This window comes from Macaca nemestrina, chromosome 6 (assembly GCF_043159975.1).
Source record: "Macaca nemestrina isolate mMacNem1 chromosome 6, mMacNem.hap1, whole genome shotgun sequence".
Taxonomy (NCBI): Eukaryota; Metazoa; Chordata; class Mammalia; order Primates; family Cercopithecidae; genus Macaca; species Macaca nemestrina.
In genome coordinates, this window is record NC_092130.1 from 114,258,090 (window position 1) to 114,278,620 (window position 20,531).

General features: G+C 38.6%; 2 protein-coding genes across 5 annotated transcripts in view; one reads left to right on the forward strand and one right to left on the reverse strand.

Moving 5' to 3' along the window:
• The window catches only part of LOC105499446 (NADH:ubiquinone oxidoreductase complex assembly factor 2), a 235,361-nt gene that overhangs the window by 17,809 nt on the left and 197,021 nt on the right, over positions 1-20,531 (reverse strand). For 2 of the 4 annotated variants that reach the window (XM_071098887.1, XM_011772005.2), the window contains one exon: positions 20,151-20,471. The exons of 1 other annotated variant lie outside the window; for it this stretch is intronic. In XM_071098887.1, the coding sequence (XP_070954988.1) occupies positions 20,223-20,471 (249 nt within the window). In that variant the 3' untranslated portion in view covers positions 20,151-20,222. Of the gene's footprint in view, positions 1-20,150; positions 20,472-20,531 lie in introns of those variants that run through there. One more of the 4 variants, XR_011624971.1, reaches the window with a different exon arrangement.
• On the forward strand, positions 12,100-13,515 carry LOC105499442 (small integral membrane protein 15). The gene has a single exon (XM_011772004.3). It carries the CDS (start codon positions 12,100-12,102, stop codon positions 12,322-12,324), a length of 225 nt encoding a protein of 74 aa, XP_011770306.1. The 3' UTR covers positions 12,325-13,515.

Sequence of the window (20,531 nt, forward strand, 5' to 3'; positions counted from 1 at the left end):
GGGGATGTCCTTGAGCCTAAATTAGCTATCAGAAGAGTCTTGTGTCTCCTAGAATCTCTATGATGCTCAGTTGCTGAACTGTGAGAAAAGCATGGTCTTAGCACAAACATAGTAATGGATTTCACAGCATAGCAAGCAGCTGGGGCCCTTGGCGAATTTAGCTCCCTGTAGTTGGGGGTCTGTGAGGTACGTTCTCAAGCAGCAGCATCCTAGTAAGAGGCAGAGCTGGGATTCAAACCAGGTAGTTTTGTTTGAGTCTATACTCTCAACTACTGAACCAGAAGACGTGTCTTGGAATTACAGAGGTCTGACATAAATCTATCATGCAGAAGATTTGTAAGGAGCCTGGGCCTGACCAGTAGGATCTCTAGGATCCTCTAAGGAGTTTGTATCTCATTCTACAGACAATAATATGGGGGATACAGGGTGGGGGCACATCACAGATAATGTATAGGACTATATTCCATATGCATTATATACATGCATGAATAATTTATAGGCCCATGTGTAGCTTTGAGTTCTCTGTGGTATAAAAGGATTAGCAGATTTGAAGACGGATGCAACAAAAAGTGATTCCTGTACTGCATATATGATAAGATGTGCAATGCTACATATATGGTAAAGTGGTCTAAAAAGTGCTGACAAAGCATTCATAACTTCTAGGGTATAAAAGTTTGAAAAAAAGGACCAAGACAAATTCATTTTCTTTTTTTTTTTTTTTTTTTTTTTTTTTTTTTTGAGACGGAGTCTCGCTCTGTCACCCAGGCTGGAGTGCAGTGGCCGGATCTCAGCTCACTGCAAGCTCCGCCTCCCGGGTTCACGCCATTCTCCTGCCTCAGCCTCCCGAGTAGCTGGGACTACAGGCGCCCGCCACCTCGCCCGGCTAGTTTTTTTTTGTATTTTTTAGTAGAGACGGGGTTTCACCGTGTTAGCCAGGATGGTCTCGATCTCCTGACCTCCTGATCCGCCCGTCTCGGCCTCCCAAAGTGCTGGGATTACAGGCTTGAGCCACCGCGCCCGGCCGACAAATTCATTTTCTATAACTCTTTACAAAATCATACTGTGGTACAAGGCAATCAAAAATTCACTGAATTTTTACTATTTAAAAATTTTTACTAATTATTTATTTATGTTTTTGAGATGGGAGGTCTCGCCATATTTCCCAGACTGGTCTCGAACTCTTGGGTTCAAGGGATCCTCCTGCCTTGGCCTCCCAAATTGCTGAGCCTACAGGTGTGAGTCACCATGTCTGGCTACTATTTACTACCAGTATTAAAATTTCTACCATTTTTACACAGAGGCATTATTTCTACTTAGGCTGTCAAATCTGCATTTACAGGCTAAATGAGGAACTTAACTACTATTTATAATATTAATTACATGACAATCTGTGTAAGCTACCAAAAATCACTTTACAAATCAGTTCTACAGAATACAACCTTTTTATTATCAAAAGGAAGTTACATGGTTATTAATTAGTATCACAATAAACAGGTATTAACACTATTTTATGGATATAGGAATCTAGGCACAAAAATAAAGTTTCCTTGACCAACATAATGAGATAAAATATGAACCCAGAACTAGAGATTACATCAGATTCTTATATACCTATATTCATTAACAGTAGAACTCTACAATTGTGGCATAGTCCTACAACAGAATATTAAAACACAGAGATAAAAAAATCAAAAAAACATTGGTCCAACTTTCTGTCTGAAGGCAGGAATTATTATTATCTGCTTATTACAGAGAGTGGAAAATTAGTTGATCAAGGGCAAATCTAAAAATTTAGGAAAACTTCAAAGCCTCCAGAAACTCATCAAACTTGCCAGTATTACTTATCCTACTTCAAGAAGACATATATGAAACAGAATGGAGTTCCTGATTTCAGACTGTTCCACTTCCTTACTTTAAGCCAGGAAGCCTAAAAACATAAACTGAACTCAGCAGATGCAATTAAAAATTTGGGACCAGGATGTCTTTAAGTGAGGGACCAGGATGTGTAAGTGATGGTTTAGGAAACTATATTTATAGCCTGGTACCATTAAATTTTTGTTCACTTTTTCAAGTAGATTCCAAATATACACATTATACTCAGAGCTTTTTAAAGACACAAACTAGCTTTCAGAATTAGACTTTGGCATGCAATTCCAAATGATTTCTTATGTTCCATAGTTCTGAATGAGAACTAATGGTTCTGAATAGTTATGAGATTTAAAAATAAACATAAAATTTGGATCAGTGGGAGAATTTTACTTGTAACTACTTGTTACATATCAGGGGTCTCTATGTAAACTTCTGAGATTCAAACACTTTACCTACAGGCAATCTGTACCCCACCATATTTCACAAGGGATTGCAATGTCTTCCTATGTGAATATACACAACAATGATAAAGGATATCTGTTCTAGGAAAAGCATATTTAAAAAGAAATGCAAGTATACAGTATACAGCATGAATGTTAAACATGAATTTCAAATTTGGCTTGAGCTTCCTGACAAAATTTTCACTATCAAAAACTGGCTTCCGAAACTATTCTAAGAATCACATACTAATATATCTTACATGGGACTTTATATAAACGATACTGAGGCTGGGTGTGGTGGCGCACACCTGTAATCCAAGCACTTTGGGAGGCTGAGGCAGGAGGATCATTTGAGGCCAGGAGTTTGAGACCAGCCCTGGCAACACAGCAAGACCCCATCTCTAATAAAATTAAAAAATTAAAAAATTAGAGGGCACAATATGACACAGAGGACAATACCCTTGACAACATCATATTGCAAATCCAGTTAAAAATTTTTGCATGGTTACTTTAAGCAGTTAGCTTAGGTGAAGGTGGAAGGTCCAAATTAAAATGCTACTTGGTGAAGGCAATTGTGCTAGGGGCTGCTTTTCCAATACAAAGTTTTTACACTGAAGGCTTCTTAAATGTGAATTAGTCTTCCCAATGGGATAGCAATTCTAATTTAATGGCTAGGAAAACCCAGTACAGAAATAAAAAGTTACTTGACATAGCTAAAAATCACTTAGGGACAGGCCTAACATTTGATCCTTTAGATTCAGCCAGAAAGTTCAGGGTCTCTTATAATTTTAGCAGGACTACAACCCAAGGCTTCAGATTTACTGGACATTTTGCTCCTCCAAAATGATGGCCACTAACTACAGGGAATTAGTTTGCAGCATGTGCATGTATGGTGGCATTCTGGAGATTAAGCATTGTAAATATGAAGTCTTGGAGTTAAAAAAGCACACACCCAATTTTCAGTATTATGTCAACAAATATAAACTACCCAAAACAGCAATATATAATCACCTATATTGACTATGCTCAAAAAACACACTGAATTGGTTTTAAAATGGCAATGGCCGTGGGAAGCAAGGAATTATCAACAAGAGAAGCACCTGCTATCTAATCTTTCTCCCATAATCTGCATTTGGAATCACAGGCTAGAAAGTATCTAGTGAGGGCATCTAGTCTGCATACACACTCTTATCCCATTTTCAAAGATCTCTATTTAGATCTCTAGTCCAGCTTGCTCTTATCTTAAATCGTAGCACCTACAGCTTAGGACTAATTCCTTTTATCAATGAAAATGATGAATCACTACTTTCCTGTAAATACTTTTACAAAGTTGGAAATCATTAAGTAACTAGTCTTCTCTCATTAACAAGATAACTACAATTATTTGAACCTTTCCCCAAACATTAATCTTTAGACCTCTTCCTACTAGGATATCTCATCACTTTCCAAACATACTTCAACAGTTTGGTACTTTATTATGAGCTTCACAAATATCCAGAATTTAAATTATTTCATAATTCCTCCAAACATTCTCAGTTTTATTTGTAAGCAACAATGCTATATCATGAAATCAATTATTTAAAACAATGTTCTAGGTATTGGGGTAACTGACCTCATATAGCTTACATTCTAGTGGGAAAAACAGACAGTGAACCAGTACACAAGATATCAGATTGAGGTAAAGAGGGGTGAAGAAGCCTTTTATAATAGGTACCACTTCATTTGAAACCTCTAGGAAGGCAGTAGCCCTGCAAAAATATGAAAAGAATCTTTTAAGCAATTTTTGGCTAATGAAGGTTTAATGAGTTATTCTGCTATATATTTATATGCATTCCTTCCAAATTATATAACCTTGTACTGCTCCCTATTGAATCTTATTGTTCTTATTTTGAAGACTAATTCTAACTTTTACAAGCTTTTCATTATCTCCTTTAATTGGTGTATTCCAAAAGTTTAAGATGCATGTCTTCTAATTTAAACAAGCATTTCTTAATAATATTAACTAACATTTAGTTTAGGAGGTGTTTCTGCCAAGTAACACTTAATAGTAGTAGGAAAAATAATAACTGAAAGAACTTATGGGATAGGCCTAAATGAGTTTTCCAGAAAATAATTTGGTCACACTTTGCAGGGAAAACAGGCTGAAACAGGCAGAGTATAACCCATTCAGAAGATGAGGCTAATGGGACCATGAACCACTGATGGGTTGGTCTAATAGCAGTGAAAGAGCCCAACAGATAATTGAGAGGTTTATAATGTCATGGATGTGGGATGAAGAAGCCAATCAACTGGCAAGGTTGGAAAAAACCTTCCCCAGCACATTAGCTCTCTGAGACATGCTGCCACCACCTGGGCAATAGGCAATTCTGAAGTTTGGGGGGATTTTAGTTACTATCCTTTAACAATTATAGAATCAAAAAACATACTTTCATTTTATAAAATCAGCATTTTTTTGTCAAGAAAAATGAAAGACAAACTGCTGATTTCATAAAATGAAAGTATGTTTTATGATTCTACAATTGTTTTGTGTTTTGATTGGAAAACAGCAGTGATTTGGCCAGATAACTTAAAAATCCTGCTTTATTTTGAAAGTCTCTGGTTCCCTATCTGTAAAATTAGTATAAAAATAACCATCCTGTGGGGTTGTTTAGTTTCAGGATTAGTGATAATAAGTGTGAAGCACCTAGCCCAGCACCTGGTACATACTAAGTACTCAATAAGTAGCTTTTTTTTGAGACAGAGTTTTGCTCTTGTTGCCCAGGCTGCCAGGCTGGAGTGCAGTGGTGCAACCTCGACTCACTGCAACCTCTGCCTCCCAGGTTCAAGCTATTCTACTGCCTCAGCCTCCCGGGTAGCTGGGATTACAGGCACGTGCCACCACACCCAGCTAATTTTGTATTTTTAGTAGAGACAGGGTTTCTCCATGTTGGTCAGGCTGGTCTCAAACTCCCAACCTCAGGTGATCTGCCCACCTCGGTCTCCCAAAGTGCTGGAATAAGTAGCTTTTTTTTTTTTTTTAAATGGAGTTTCGCTCTTGTTACCTAGGTGGGAGTGCAACGGCACGTTCTCTGTTTGCTGCAACCTCCGCCTCCCAGGTTCAAGCAATTCTCTTGCCTCAGCCTGCCAAGTAGCTAGGATTACCAGCATGCGCCACCACGCCTGGCTAATTTTGTATTTTTAGTGGAGACGGGTTTCACCATGTTCATCAGGCTGGTCTCAAACTCCCGACCTCACGTGATCCACCCGCCTCTGCTTCACAAAGGGCTGGGATTACAGGTGTAAGCCATTGCACCTGGCCACAATAAGCAGCTTTAAAAAATAGTATTCTTCTTCAGTATAAACTTTCAAATATCAATAAAATCTGATTATGCTAAAAAAAAAAAATCACTGGCTGGGCACAGTGGCTCATGCCTGTAATCCCAGCACTTTGGGAGGCTAGGCAGGCGAATCACGTGACGTCAGGAGTTCAAGACCAGCCTGCCCGACTGATAAAGACCCGTCTCTACAAAAAATACAAAAATTAGCCGGGCATGGTGGTGCATGCTTGTAGTCCCAACTATTCTGGAGGCTGAGGCAGGAGAATCACTTGAACCTGGGAGGCAGAGGCTGCAGTGAGCCCAGATCGTACCACTGCACTCTAGCCTGGGAAAAAGAGCAAGACTCTGTCTCAAAATAAATAAATAAATAAAAATAAATAAATATGCCTATTAAGAAATGTATTTACATTATGTTTCAATGGAAGTAAAAAAACCTCACAAAATAAAATTTAGGGACGAAACTAATTCCATCAAAGTAAGGTGCAGGTGAGAGAACTCTCAAAGTCTTTTAGACAAGACTCAATTGTTACTATTAAACTATATTATCATCTTTAATATTATCTGAATCTTATTCTGGTTTCACTACTTACAACTTTGACATGGGTTAGAATGAGATGTAATTTTGTACCAATCAAGGGAAAAATACTTTTTAAGCAAAAAAATGGCATGTGACTGCCACAGGACTTCCATTCTCAATAGAAAAAATAATTTTATAAGGCTCTACTTGTAAAATATAATTGCAATAGAGGACACTAGTGCTGAAGAGGCTGGTGGTATGACATACTACACAGGAATTATCTTATGCAAAGGCAGGCCGTACTTCATTAACAGCATAAGGTTTAGTTAATTTGGCTAAACTTACATGAATAAGATCTCATTTCTTAGAAGTAAATAAAGCAGACCTTATTTCCTTGTTTTTCTAAATTGGTATTCTGACAGACATTTGAGAGAGAATAAAAACCTGATTAAGGATCTTTTCAAACAAACAAATAAGATCTTGGTCTGGAACAGTGGCTCACACCTGTAGTGCCAGCACTTTGAAAGGCAAAGGCAGGAGGATCACTTCAGGCAAAGAGTTTGGGACCAGCCTGGGTAACAGAGTGAAACCCTGTCTCTAGAAAAAAATTTTAAAAAATTAGTTGGGCATAGTGGCATGCATCTGTAGTCCCAGCTACTCTAGAGGCTGAGGTGGGAGGATTGCTTGAGCCCAGGTAGTCGAGGCTGCAGTTAGCTGTGATGGACTCACTGTACCCCAGCCTGGGTGACTTGGTGAGACCCTGTATCAAAAAAAAAAAAAAAAAAGAAAAATCACTGAAACTCGTTCTCTCTAGTTGGGCTTGACTTCGAACTGAATACAGTAAGCAGAAAATTAACATTGGTCATAGTTTTTAAAAATAATGAGTATGCTAAGTTGGGCATGGTGGCTTGTGGCTGTAGTCCCAGCTACTCAGAAGGTGAGGAGGGAGGATCCCTTGAGCCCAGGAGTTCGAAGAGGCAGTGGGTTATGATTGCACTACTGCATTCCAGCTGGGCCAGAGCAAGACCATGTTTAAAAAAAAAAAAAAAAAAAAAAAGGCCAGGCACAGTGGCTCACGCCTGTAATCCCAGCACTTTGGGAGGCCGAGGCGGGCGGATCACGAGGTCAAGAAATTGAGACCATCCTGGCCAACATGGTGAAATCCCATCTATACTAAAAATACAAAAATTAGCTGGGCGTGGTGACGTCCGCCTGTAGTCCCAACTACTCGGGAGGCTGAGGCAGAAGAATCGCTTGAACCAGGGAGGTGGAGGTTGCAGTGAGCCGAGATCCCGCCACTGCAGGACAGAGGCTCCGTCTCAAAATTAAAAAAAAAAAAATAAAAGACCTTAAGAAAACTTGCAATAATGTTTCTATCAAATACCTTACTATGTTATTTATTTAGGTAAGAAAAATGACCAAATCCAGTCCAATTTACAGATTTTAAAGCTGAAAGGGCATTGGAGATTGCCTAGTATGCTTTCCACAGATATAAGTGGAAACACACTCAGAGTGATTTATCAGAGTATACATATCATTACTGTACCAAGACTGTGAATCTCAGTTCACGAGCTCAGACTCCTCATTATGGAAAGTAGTTCACAGTATTTGAACCAATCCTGACACCACCTTTAGTTAAGGCAATGCAGATTGCAGTAAGGAGCTCCACTGTGGCAACCCCTATGCTGTTCTTGGTCTTACAGACTGTCCTGTAACTTGAAGCTAGATAAGCAAACTTAGATTGTAAAGGCATGGTCTAGATCAGCAGTCTCCAACCTTTCTGGCATCAAGGACTGGTTTCGTGGAAAACAATTTTTCCATGGATGGGGAGGGGGCATGTTTTCAGGATGAAGCTCTTCCACCTCAGATCATCAGGCATTAGATTCTCATAAAGAACACACAACCTAGATCCCTCACACATGCAGTTCACATTAGGGTTCGCACCATGAAAATCTAACGATGCTGCTGATCTGACAGGAGGCGCAATTTAGACGGAAATGCTCACTCACCCATCGCTCACCTGCTGCTGTGAGGCCCTGTTCCTAACAGGCTGCAAACCAGGTACCAGTCCATCGTTGGGGATCCCTGGTCTAGATTACAGCTGAAGAGCTACAAAGGCTTTCTCCTTATTTGCCCTTTCTTCCTGCCCAAGACTTCCATGCTTTTAACCAGGGATGCAGCACTCCAAGTATCCAGAGGCAGTAACTGGGAAAATCATCTATCATGATTAAAATAAAACACGCATTGGCCTCTGGAACGAAGGATGTTAAAATACATTCTGACCACATCTTGGATTCACGACTTGGAGAAGTTTTAGAAAAATCGGTTATCTCAAGTAAGTATTCAGTGCACACAATCCAGTGACTGAGTCTGCTTTTTCTGGCTACTACAGGTACAGGCTAGGCCTAAGCAGCATAGGCTTTGAAACTATAATCCAGGTTTTCAAATAAAAAGGGGTAAGAAAACAACTGCTGGTAATACAACATCTCAAACATTAACATATGCCCAACGGACAGTATCGTAGATCGTTAGATTATCTGCCAAAAGTCTGTTCCCTGGTAAATAACAGTTATTGTTGTTTTACCTAAACTAGTTAAACATGTCGCAGCTTGCTCCTGAAAGAGAACATTATATAGTCTTTGGAGAATCAAACAGTGAAGAGGTCTTGCAACATTTGTCAGAGGTAGTCAAACAGTGCAAGCAATCACAAAATTTGGTCACCAACCAAACCAGAGCTAATCTTTCAGTTCCCGTAGATAAGAAGACAATATTAACTCACCCTTTTTGCATGTTGACTTTTGCATCCTTTTATTTGTGTATTGAAAGAACAAGCACCTCTATGGGAACTCTATGCCCTGACAGTTTAATTACTTATCAAGTTTACTCTGGGCAGGTATTGATCATTCTTTCGTGAAACGAATTAGGTACTTAAATTAAAAACAAACAACAAAATCCCCCTTTTCACATAGCATGGCAGCATGTCCCTTGGTAACAAGGTTGAGTGGATCCACCAAGGCCCCGCAGCTTGCCTCCTTTACGTAAGGATGTAACTATTGCCCAACCAGAAGAGAGAGGCGTGGAGTGGGATGTGAACCAGGATGAACTCGTCGGAATTGTCAAGGGTCGTTGTGTGACCCTTACCTTGACTTCGGGCGGTTTGTGGGAACCCAAATGCTTTCTTGCCGCAGCTCTTTGGTCTGAGTTTCTCTCAGCCAAACACCTCACCCACCCGGGACCCTCCAACTGTCCGGCTACAGCAGGGGATGGGGGTTGTCTTCCGATCGACCTCGGGAGGCAAAGGCAAAAGTTCCTAGCTGCTTCGGAACCTCTCCTCGAGTCCTGAAGCCGCTGCACGCCTCCTCGCCCATCACTTGGTCCCCGCAGGACGTGGCAGTCTCGGGTTCAAGCCTGGAAAGGAGCCTGGGTGGCGTCACCCGCCCCGCGCGGCCTCACCTGCCGCTCCCCGGAAATCTCAGCGCCACCCTGTCCCCGCCCCCCACCCTCCCGCGTCCTCCAACTCGAGGTCCCAAGACCCACACAGCAATGGCGCAGCCGGAAACCGGCTCCTAGACTTCCTAACGCCCAGCTGGCGGTTCGGGTCGTCTGTGGGCGGGACGCAAAGGCCGCGACTTCCGCCTTCCTGCTTCCGGTCTGGCGGTGAGTGGGGAGTGGGATCCAAGCCCCTGGGGCGAGGTAGAGGAAGCTGGCGGTACCGCTTCCGTGGTTTTCTCCTGGTGTCCAGCAGAAACGGCGGCGGCCCCTTGCGCCAATCCAGGATTCCCCAGGACCCTCGGCTCTGCGCGACAACGGGCCCGCGCTTGCCAAGGCCGAGGGGCAGAAGTGAACGTGGCCCCCGTGGGTCTGCGGCCCCGATAGGGTAAGGAGGGAAGAGTGAGCAGCGGAGAAACGTAAGAAATGAGGGAAAGACAAAGGAGCAAGGGAGAAACGTAAGAAATAAGAGAAAGAGAAAGGAGGAAGTGCGGACGGCCGTCAAGTGTTACCAGTTGCAGCCGCAGGGGCCACGCGGGTCTGGTTGGGAGATCGAGCCGGGTCGATCCGTTTTGGGCGGAAGAGTAGGATTTATTCCTGAAAGTGTGGAGGCGCGGGTGTTTGGGTCTGAAGTTGAGGTGCAGGGAGATGTGTGGCCTGTGGACCATGACTCTTACTGCAAAAGTTCTTTTGCTTATCTCTGAAACTTACATTGTTTATTCGCTACTGGGCTGGAGAAGGTGAAGGCAGATCGATCTGAGTAGTACCTAATTCTGACTATGGGTGAGGTCTTATGAAGTCCGGGAGAAGATATTTAACGTATTAGGCACTTTCATGTGTGTTCAGTTGAAAATCGTGGGAAAGATATAATTAAAACCAGTCATAGTTTTCCTGGGGTAATGGGACTGTGGGTGAATTACTATAATTTGTTTGGTTATGTCTTCTAATTTTTTAAGTAAAGGACACAAATTGTATGATAGACCCAAAAAAACCTTTAAAGAGTAAGATGAGGTGTTTGATTTTGTAGTGGTGTACCTAATCCAGTAAATGAATGAATGGCAACATTTTTAGTATAGAAAGTTGAAAATCTAGGAACGGATATACTGTGTAAGTCAGTGAGCCAACTTGTCTTCTATATGTCAATGAACTAAAAAAATTTTACTATTGAAATAACTAACTTCGTAAAATACTTGATTTCCAGTAATTAGGATTTTCTTACAGGGCACTTGCAATTGTGGTAAATTCAAATGAGGAAGAAACATATTAAGTTACTATAATGGATAGGCAATTTTAGATGTCATATAGATTGCGTATATACAATATAGAAATTTTCCATTTAAAATTTTATTACAATTATCCTGAAAGTTGTGACTTAAATTTTGTTTTATTTTTTGTATTCTTTCCAGCTAGCCAATTGTACAGAATTTAAATCATCTCTCAGATGTGTACAGTAGAACTCAAGAAGACAGACTACCAAGGGTCATCTGAAGTCGTGATTGGGTCACTAATAATACCAGGACAAAGTTAGAGATCACTACTCAAGCATAAGGTAGATAATTTTTTTAAAAATTCCAGTTGAAATCGTAAGTGGATGTATATACCTCATTCCCTACCCAGGTATTCTAATTCTCCACTTTGAATAGAGGTTGACACAAACATGAAAGGTAGAAAAGCCTCTGGGGCAAAATAGAAAACATCACTCAAGTCACATAATCCTCATTTGCCAGATGCCTTTTCCTTACACTCAAAAAGGAACAAAACACATGGCATCTTGTTAAGGCTACTTTTCTCATTTATTAAATTAGGCTTATTCCAGCAGAGGTCCTCAAAGCTGAAAGGGCATAAAATAGCACAGTACTTTTTGCTGCTTTGGCATATTAATGTGATTGTCATGACTCCCTTACCCTCCCTTTCCCATTCCTGGAAATAGCCATCTCTCCTTCTCTGCGAGTATTGCACATGCTCTGTGGCTTGTCCTTTTAAACACCAAATTTGCTGATTTGTATTTTTGTTAATTAGTAATACTAAGGATATGTCAAAAAATGACAAACTGTGTTCAGCTCTTAATGACCATAGAAAACTCAAGATTCTTATGAAAGCCTCCTGCTAAATAAAGTTTGTCTTCCATATAGGAGGCATGTGAGAATGCATAGTCCTTATGACAGAGTCACATGGCTTTTTAAAATCTTCTATAACTTTACATCTTTGAAGTGTCACTATTCTGGCTGTCCTAGATGAATTACTTTTTCCTAACTGGAAATACTAGTCCTTATTACAGTAGTACTAATTAGTACTTTTTAAAAAAGCAAACTGAGTGATAATGGAATCATGAGTTAACTGGTTGTGTGAGGAAACTTTTTCAAAATTTGACTAACCACAGTCTTTCTCCTGTTTTTTTCCTCTGTTTTTCTCCTGTTTTTCTCCACCCACCTTCTCCAGCCCCAGTTTTCATAAGACTGCAGTGAAGATGTTTGATATAAAGGCTTGGGCTGAGTATGTTGTGGAATGGGCTGCAAAAGACCCATATGGCTTCCTTACAACTGTTATTTTGGCCCTTACTCCACTGTTCCTAGCAAGTGCTGTACTGTCTTGGAAACTGGCCAAGATGATTGAGGCCAGGGAGAAGGAGCAGAAGAAGAAACAAAAACGCCAAGAAAACATTGCAAAAGCTAAACGACTAAAAAAGGATTGAAGGACTGAATAGGCTCTGCAACCAGAGGAAAATCATTTGGAAAATTATGCAGCTTTGGAAGAACCCACTAAAGTTTCTTCTTTGGATTTCTTGACAGTATTATTTAGTAAATGAAATCTGACCAAATGGAAGAATCATGTTAGTTCTGACCTCAATACTATAGTAACTTTTAGGCTTGGGTGTAGAAGTTTGTAGGTTTCTATTGACAGTTATTATAAATTATCATTTACTGTGGTACAAATTCTTTATAACTGACTTAGTCATTTGCCGCTTAGCAGTTTATCTACTGAAATGAAAACATCCTGTGGGGAAAAGTGACTTTAGATTATGAACTCAATTCAAATGAACTCTATTTAAAATGGGGTCCTGTTTTGGACAAAGGAAATTAAGAATGTAAAAGTCAGAACTGTCTTGTTTGAGGTAAAAGTGTGCTTTGGCTTAAAAGAGATACAGTATATTAATTACGTCTTTTATTATTATTGCTTATTTCTTAGAATCATTTCTGACTTTCTCAAAACAAAATAATATTAATCAATGAGTACTTCTATTTGCTGCATTTTTCTTATAGCCTTTGAGACAGCTGGTAATTATCAAGTCATTTTGCATTTTTTAAAACAATTTTATAAAGCATTCTCTTGACTATGTAGAATACCACCTACTGGATAGAACAATTTCTGTACTCACAAACACTGCCATTTTCTTAGAGATGGCTTGTTGAGAGGAGTAACACTATGGTTTAAACCTTGCAGTAAAAATGCCAAACACTGTAGTACTTTGGAACCGGTTTATTCTTGTGCTAAGCAGAACTGTAAAACAGTTAAAATGTCTTATCAAGTAATTCGCTGATTATATAGACACCACTTTTGTATTTTATTTCATTCTTTGTTTTAACTCATGTGGTAGTGATATTTAATACTTTCTGATCAAACAGTTTCAAAGTAAAACTTTAAATTTCACATTTCTTTTAAAGAACTTGTAAAGCATAACAGTGATGTCATACTTCTTAAGTGGTAAAGAAAGGTATAAAATTTGGAAACATTTTGTTGGGCATAGTAGTAATTGGGTGAAAAGGATAAATTATATCAAAATGAGAATGTGCTGTAATTGGAAGTAAGGAGCTAAAGGATGTTTCTTTCAGTTAAGTAGTATAACTGGAATGTTTTACTATTAAACGTGGCTTTTATAAATGCATGGTCCAATAATTCTGTTCACTGTTAGTATTTAATTCACTGTCAGCTTATTGTTTTCTGTACCCTGATAATGAATTTTAAATTACAAAAAATTATCCAGCAGCTACAGTTTAAAAATGAAACTAGATATTAAAATAAATTTGATAATTTTTTGTAAGGTCCTGGATTTTATTTTATTTTTTGGTGGAACTACATTTTTAAGTTACATTATGTTATGCAGGTTAGAATTTTCAATTACAGCTAAGCATACTTGTAAAACTTCAGGACTATATCTGAGAACCTAAGGACCACTGAGAATGTTTATGGACGAGTTTGAATAACACTTAATGCTATTCTTTTAGATTATCAGTCTCTACTTGGTGCCAGTGTGAGCAACACATTATAACTCAAGGCACTGAAATAATTCAGTGTTAAGATAGATCTAAAATACATGTGGTTTTCTGCAATCAAGCTGTTCATGGAAAGAATTTATGTACATGTTTTACTTAGGGTCACATTTTAGAGTAAAAGTATTGAAGCAAAGGATATAGTCATAATTCTCAGTTATCTACTAAAGTTACGGTTTTATCCGTTCCGTTGTAACAACTTAAAGGTATCTAAAGTTCTGTTTTTCTATAATTTGTTAGCCTTAACACATGCCAATTTTGTATTTGTTTGACGTATGCTTTTTTTCCCACTTTTTCCCATCATTTAGAGAGCCTTTTTATATATGTGAGATTGAGATTTTACTCTGTGTGTGTGTGTGTGTGTGTGTGTGTGTGTGTGTGTGAGATTGGGGGAGTAAAGAGAATATTGTGAGGTTTGGGATGCTTCAGAAAAAACCTCTCACTGCAACAGAGTACTGTTGTTAAAGAATCTCATTTGCTATTATCTAGAATACTTTTAAGAAATTGTTTATCTATTACGTTTCTGAAGTTCTGAGAACTAAGTACAATCAATTACCATTCTAAAGCTGGTCTTGGGCGGAAAAAGAAAGCTGTCCCCTGGCTGCCTGTAACAAACATTTTATCAAAAATAAGCAAATAAATAAAAGTTTGTGTGTCAGAACTTGAGCCATAGTATCCATATGAAAACTTACAGCATGTTACTACTTATCAGATATATAAGGACATTTTAAATTTTACTTATTTGTAATAAGCAGACTAGAAATAAGCACAGGAGGCTGGGCACAGTGACTCATGTCTAATCCCATCACTTTGGGAGGCCGAGGCGGGTGGATCACGACGTCAGGAGTTCGAGACCAGCCTGGCCAACATGATGAAGCCCCGTCTCTACTTAAAGTACAAAAATTAGCTGGGTGCGGTAGGCATGTGCCTGTAATCCCAGCTACTGGGGAGGCTGAGGCAGGAGAATTGCTTGAACCCAGGAGGTAGAGGTTGCAGTGAACCAAGATTGCGCTACTGCACTCCAGCCTGGCGACAGAGCGAAACTCCGTCTCAAAAAACAGAAAAAAGAAACAACAAAGGAAGCTGTGGGCTGGAAACCTAATGTTGAAATAGATCTTATATTTTATATGGTTCTAAGTTGGAGGAAATTTGATCTTATTTAGGAATGATTGCTTTTATGTTTGCTACTGGTTATAGAATCATGCTGATTTACTTCATATCTGGAATAAATAAGGACAAATTCTGCATTTCTCAAACGTATTAAAAGGGATCACATGGTCAAATACCCAAAGTTTGGGAAACACATGTACAACTTAGACAAATTTCTAGATGATCTCTTGGAGTGTTTTAACTTGACTACCATAGATTGTCCTCTACACTTCTCTTTTTCTCCGAAGAACTTAAGTACAATTTGGGAAAGCCTACTCTAAAACTCAGATTACATTTAAATAGCGTAGTTAATGAGATAGCTTTTAAACAATCAATATAAGGATATTATATTAATTCAAGGTTAATTAAATGACATCCAGAAATCTGTTACTAAGAATGGAAAAGGATTATTTCCTCCATTTTTGTTGGTTTTTAACTTCAGGTATCTAAGGCGTAATAAGCTAGGTTTATATAATTAAACCCAGTAGCCAGCATTTTCTGTACTTTGTCAGTTTGTGTAATATGAAGCTATTTTTGTAGAAACCAAAAGTATGCTATATGCATGTATAGCAGAGGCATAGAATGGAAGGCTTTACTTCTGAGAAAGTACTTAAGTATAAATAATATTCTTCATGTTAACATGAACAGTTTTACTTTTGAAATTGAAGAGTTTTTTTGGCATAGGTTTGAAATCTGTCTTGAATAGACATTTTCATAATAAACTTGTAAATGTCCAGAGTATAATTATGATATGAAGTATGGTGGGCAAACTAATATTTAATATTTTTAATTCTGCTTTGTGTCTGGCCTAAACGCAAGGTTTGTTTTTTCTTTTTTTTTTTATTTAAGAAAAGTTGTTTAGAAAGGCAAATAAATATCAATTAGGCCAAGATTATAATTCACTTTGTATGCAGGATATTTAACTCTGTGCCAATACCACCTAACTAATGTGACCAGTCACCCTAAACATGTCAGCCTGGAGGAAAGGGATATGGATAGGTTATTACAAATTTAATTTCCACCACCCCAGAAATCCCCTTGAAAGTACAAGCTCTTCTAATAATGGTGGCTGTATATCATCTTCTTTAACATAAGGCATTTTCTAGAAGGGACTCCTGGCCAAGATTTTCTCATGCTGTTTATGCAAAACAGGTATTTTAAAATGAAAACCATAAAAATTAGTAGTTAACTTCTGCCATATCTAAGATGTTTATAAACAGACTATGTGGTAAACATTTGCAAAAGGTGTATATGGAATGCAATTAATGAGGTAACAGGAATTTGGCAGTAGAAACACTAGTGTGTTAAAACATTTACAATTTTCTCTACAATCCAGTCTAGCAGTTAAGAACACCTCAATTCACAGTCCCAACTATACCACAAGTTATATCTTTTTTCTTTTTTTTTTTGAGATGGAGTCTCGCTCTGTTGCCCAGGCTGGAGTGCAGTGGCCGGATCTCGGCTCACTGCAAGTTTCGCCTCCCGGGTTTACGCCATTCTCCTGCCTCAGCCTCCCAAGTAGCTGGGACTGCAGGTACACACCATCATGCCCAGCTAACTAAAAAAAATTTTTGCCGCAGGGCATGGTGGCTCATGCCTGTAATCCCAGCACTTTGGGAGGCTGAGGTGGCTGGATTACCTGAGGTCAGGAGTTCTAGACCAGCCTGGCCAACATGGTGTCGAACGTGGTCATGAAACTTTGTCTCTACTAAAAATACAAAAATTAGCTGGGCATGGTTGCACACATCTGTAACCCCAGCTAGTCGGGAGGCTGAGGCAGGAGAACCCTGGAGGTGAAGCTGCAGTGAGCCGAGATGGTGCCATTGCACTCCATCTCAAAAAATAAAAATTTTCTAGAGATAGGGTCTTGCTATGTTGCCCAGGCTGGTATCAAATGCTAGGCAATCCTCCCATCCTTGCCTCCCAAAGCACTGGAATTACAGGTCTGAGCCACCCTGCTGGCTGTATATATCTCCTTTCATATTACCTAGTGACTAGTTCCTTTTTTGCCTCTGTGGGAAAATGTAGTATCACTTTGTAATTATATAATAAGATAAAATATTTAACCTGATATTATATAACAGGGCTGCTGGAATGTTGGGCTTGTTGCCATTAACTATGGTGATTTTGTCATTTGATTACTTGTTTTAGTAATAATGTTTTATATAGTTTTATGTTTCTGTAGTGTATTTCTTAGGCAGTTAAAATTTTTACCTGCTATTAAGTAAAAATTTTAATCTATGTGTTTTTAGGAATTCATTGTTAGTGCTGAACCAAGATATTCAGAGTGTAAAAATTTGGGTCATTCAAAAATCTTAAGCTGATAAACAACTTCAGCAAAGTCTCAGGATACAAAATCAATGTGCAAAAATTACAAGCATTCCTATACATCAAGAAAGAGAGAGCCAAATCATGAGTGAACTCCCATTCACAATTACTACAAAGAGAATAAAATACCTAGGAATCCAACTTACAAGGGATGTGAAGGACCCCTTCAAGGAGAACTACAAACCACTGCTCAACGAAATAAAAGAAGACACAAACAAATGGAAGAACATTCCATGCTCATGGATAGGAAGAATCAATATTGTGAAAATGGTCATACTGCCCAAGGTAATTTATAGATTCAATGCTATCCCCATCAAGCTATCACTGAGTTCACAGAATTGGAAAAAACTACTTTAAATTTCATATGGAACCAAAAAAGAGCCTGCATAGCCAAGACAATCCTAAGCAAAAAGAACAAAGTTGGAGGCATCACGCTACCTGACTTCAATCTATGCTATATGGCTACCGTAACCAAAACAGCATGGTGTGGTACCAAAACAGAGATATAGACCAAATGGAACAGAACAGAGGCCTCAGAAATAACACCACACATTTACAACCATCTGATCTTTGACAAACCTGACAAAAACAAACAATGGGGAAAGGATTCCCTATTTAATAAATGGTGCTGGGAAAACTGGCTAGCCATAAGTAGAAAGCTGAAACTGGATCCCTTCCTTACACCTTATACAAAAATTAAGATAAATTAAACACTTAAATGTAAGATCTAAAACCATAAAAGCCCTAGAAGAAAACTTAGGCAATACTATTCAGGACATAGGCATGAGCAATGACTTCATGACTAAAACACCAAAAGCAATGTCAACAAAAGCCAAAATTGACAAATGGGATCTAATTAAAGAGCTTCTGCACAGCAAAAGAAACTATCAGAGTGAACAGGTAACCTACAGAATGGGAGAAAATTTCTGCAATTACTCATCTGACAAACGGCTAATAGGCAGAATCTACAAAGAACTTAAACAAATTTATAAGAAAAAACCCCATCAAAAAGTGGGCAAAGGATATGAACAGACACTTCTCAAAAGAAGATGTTTATGCAGCCAATAGACACATGAAAAAATGCTCATCATCACTGGTCATCAGAGAAATGCAAACCAAAACCACAATGAGATACCATCTCACACTAGTTAGAATGGTGATCATTAAAAAGTCAGGAAACAACAGATGCTGGAGAGGATGTGGAGAAATAGGAACACTTTTACACTGTTGGTGGGACTGTAAATTAGTTCAACCATTGTGGAAGACAGTGTGGCGATTCCTCAAGGATCTAGAACTAGAAATACCATTTGACCCAGCAATCTTATATACCTAAGGATTATAAATCATGCTACTATAAAGACACATGCACACATATGTTTATTGTGGCACTATTCACAATAGCAAAGACTTGGAACCAACCCAAATGTCCATCAATAAAAGACTGGATAAAGAAAATGTGGCACATATACACCATGGAATACTATGCAGCCATAAAAAAGGATGAGTTCATGTTCTTTGCAGGGACATGGATGAAGCTGGAAACCATCATTCTCAGCAAAATAGCACAAGGACAGAAAACCAAACAACATGTGTTCTCACTCATTAGTGGGAGTTGAACAATGAGAACACATGGACACAGGGAGGGCAGCATCACACATCAGGGCCTGTTGGGGGATGGGGGTCTAGGGGAGGGACAGCATTAGGAGAAATACCTAATGTAAATGATGAGTTGATGGGTGCAGCAAACCAACATGGCACATGTATACCTATGTAACAAACCTGCACGTTGTGCCCATGTACCGTAGAACTTACAAGTATAATAATAATAAAATACAAAAGAAAATAAAAGCATTCATAATCTCACACACACACACACACACACACACACACACACCCCACACACACACACACAAATTTGGGTCATTCATTCAGTAAATATTGAGCATCTATTGTATGCCAAACACTGTGAGAAAAACTCTGTTTTGGAATAACAACAAAAACTTTGTTGTGCACTCCAGAAAATGTATGGCCCTCTTAATGTACTTTTGTATATAATGTTTTAATATGTACATTGTCTTCTGTCTTCTAGTGGAATTAATTTCTGCTTTTTGAGAGCTTTCTCCAATTTTCTATTTTTTCAAAGTAATTTTCATTCTCATGGAACTCCAGTTATTGCATTATTTCTTTCTCTACTGTCCTTTCAGACTTTGTTATGGATTGTATACTTCTATTGGTCCTAATTTCTCTCTCCAAATTCCAACCAGAGTCCCACCATAACGTAGCTTTTGTCCCATCCTCTCATCAAGGTCTTAGTGGTTTTTTTTCACTTATCAACTAAGTTTTCTTTGCCTCTACATGTTTTATCCAAGTTCACATTTTTTATTAGTCTTTTAGAATCTTACAGGTCACCTCTCCAGAAATAAGAATCTTCATTCTTTTTTCTCCTACATTTGATCAGTTGGGAGAGCTCACTATTTTACCCTCATTATTTGTACCCAGTTATATCTATGAGTGGTTCCCAAATGATCATAAAGATCCAAAATGTACTAAGCATTCACAGCTACAGGATCCTTCTCAAGGGATTAATCCAAAGAGGGAAAAACAAATCTAAGCAAATTCATAAATAACAATGACTAAGTCAAATGAAGGATTTTAATCTAAAAGTAGTTAGGTTTCTATAGTACATAATCTCACATTTCTTGTGCATTCTAAAAATGAACTCTTAAGATTAATGGAATAGGAAACTATTGTACATTCAGAAAATACAAGGTAATTAAGTTTTGACTTCTTTTATTTGTTAAAATAGTCACATCCATATACATGAAAAGATTTGACCATAATGCATTCATTGACTGTGGCTCTTGCCATCTTGTGGCACCCAGGATCCTGGCTGAAAGGTTTTACCAGTGCTGCTGGGAGCCACTGAGGGTTCTTCCTTTCCGAAGTATGGAGCAGAGGCATGGCCTTTAATTTGAGTTTGAACTGGTGGAGGCAAGAGTTCCTCACTGGTCTCTTTATTAAGGAATTTTTCTTTTTCACAAAAATCTTGGCTTTTTATTTTGACTTCTCTGTATTTTTCATTCTTTACTATTTCCTGCATGTATATATAAATGGAAGAAATTATTAAATTTCTAGTTAAAAAAACAAACAGTTT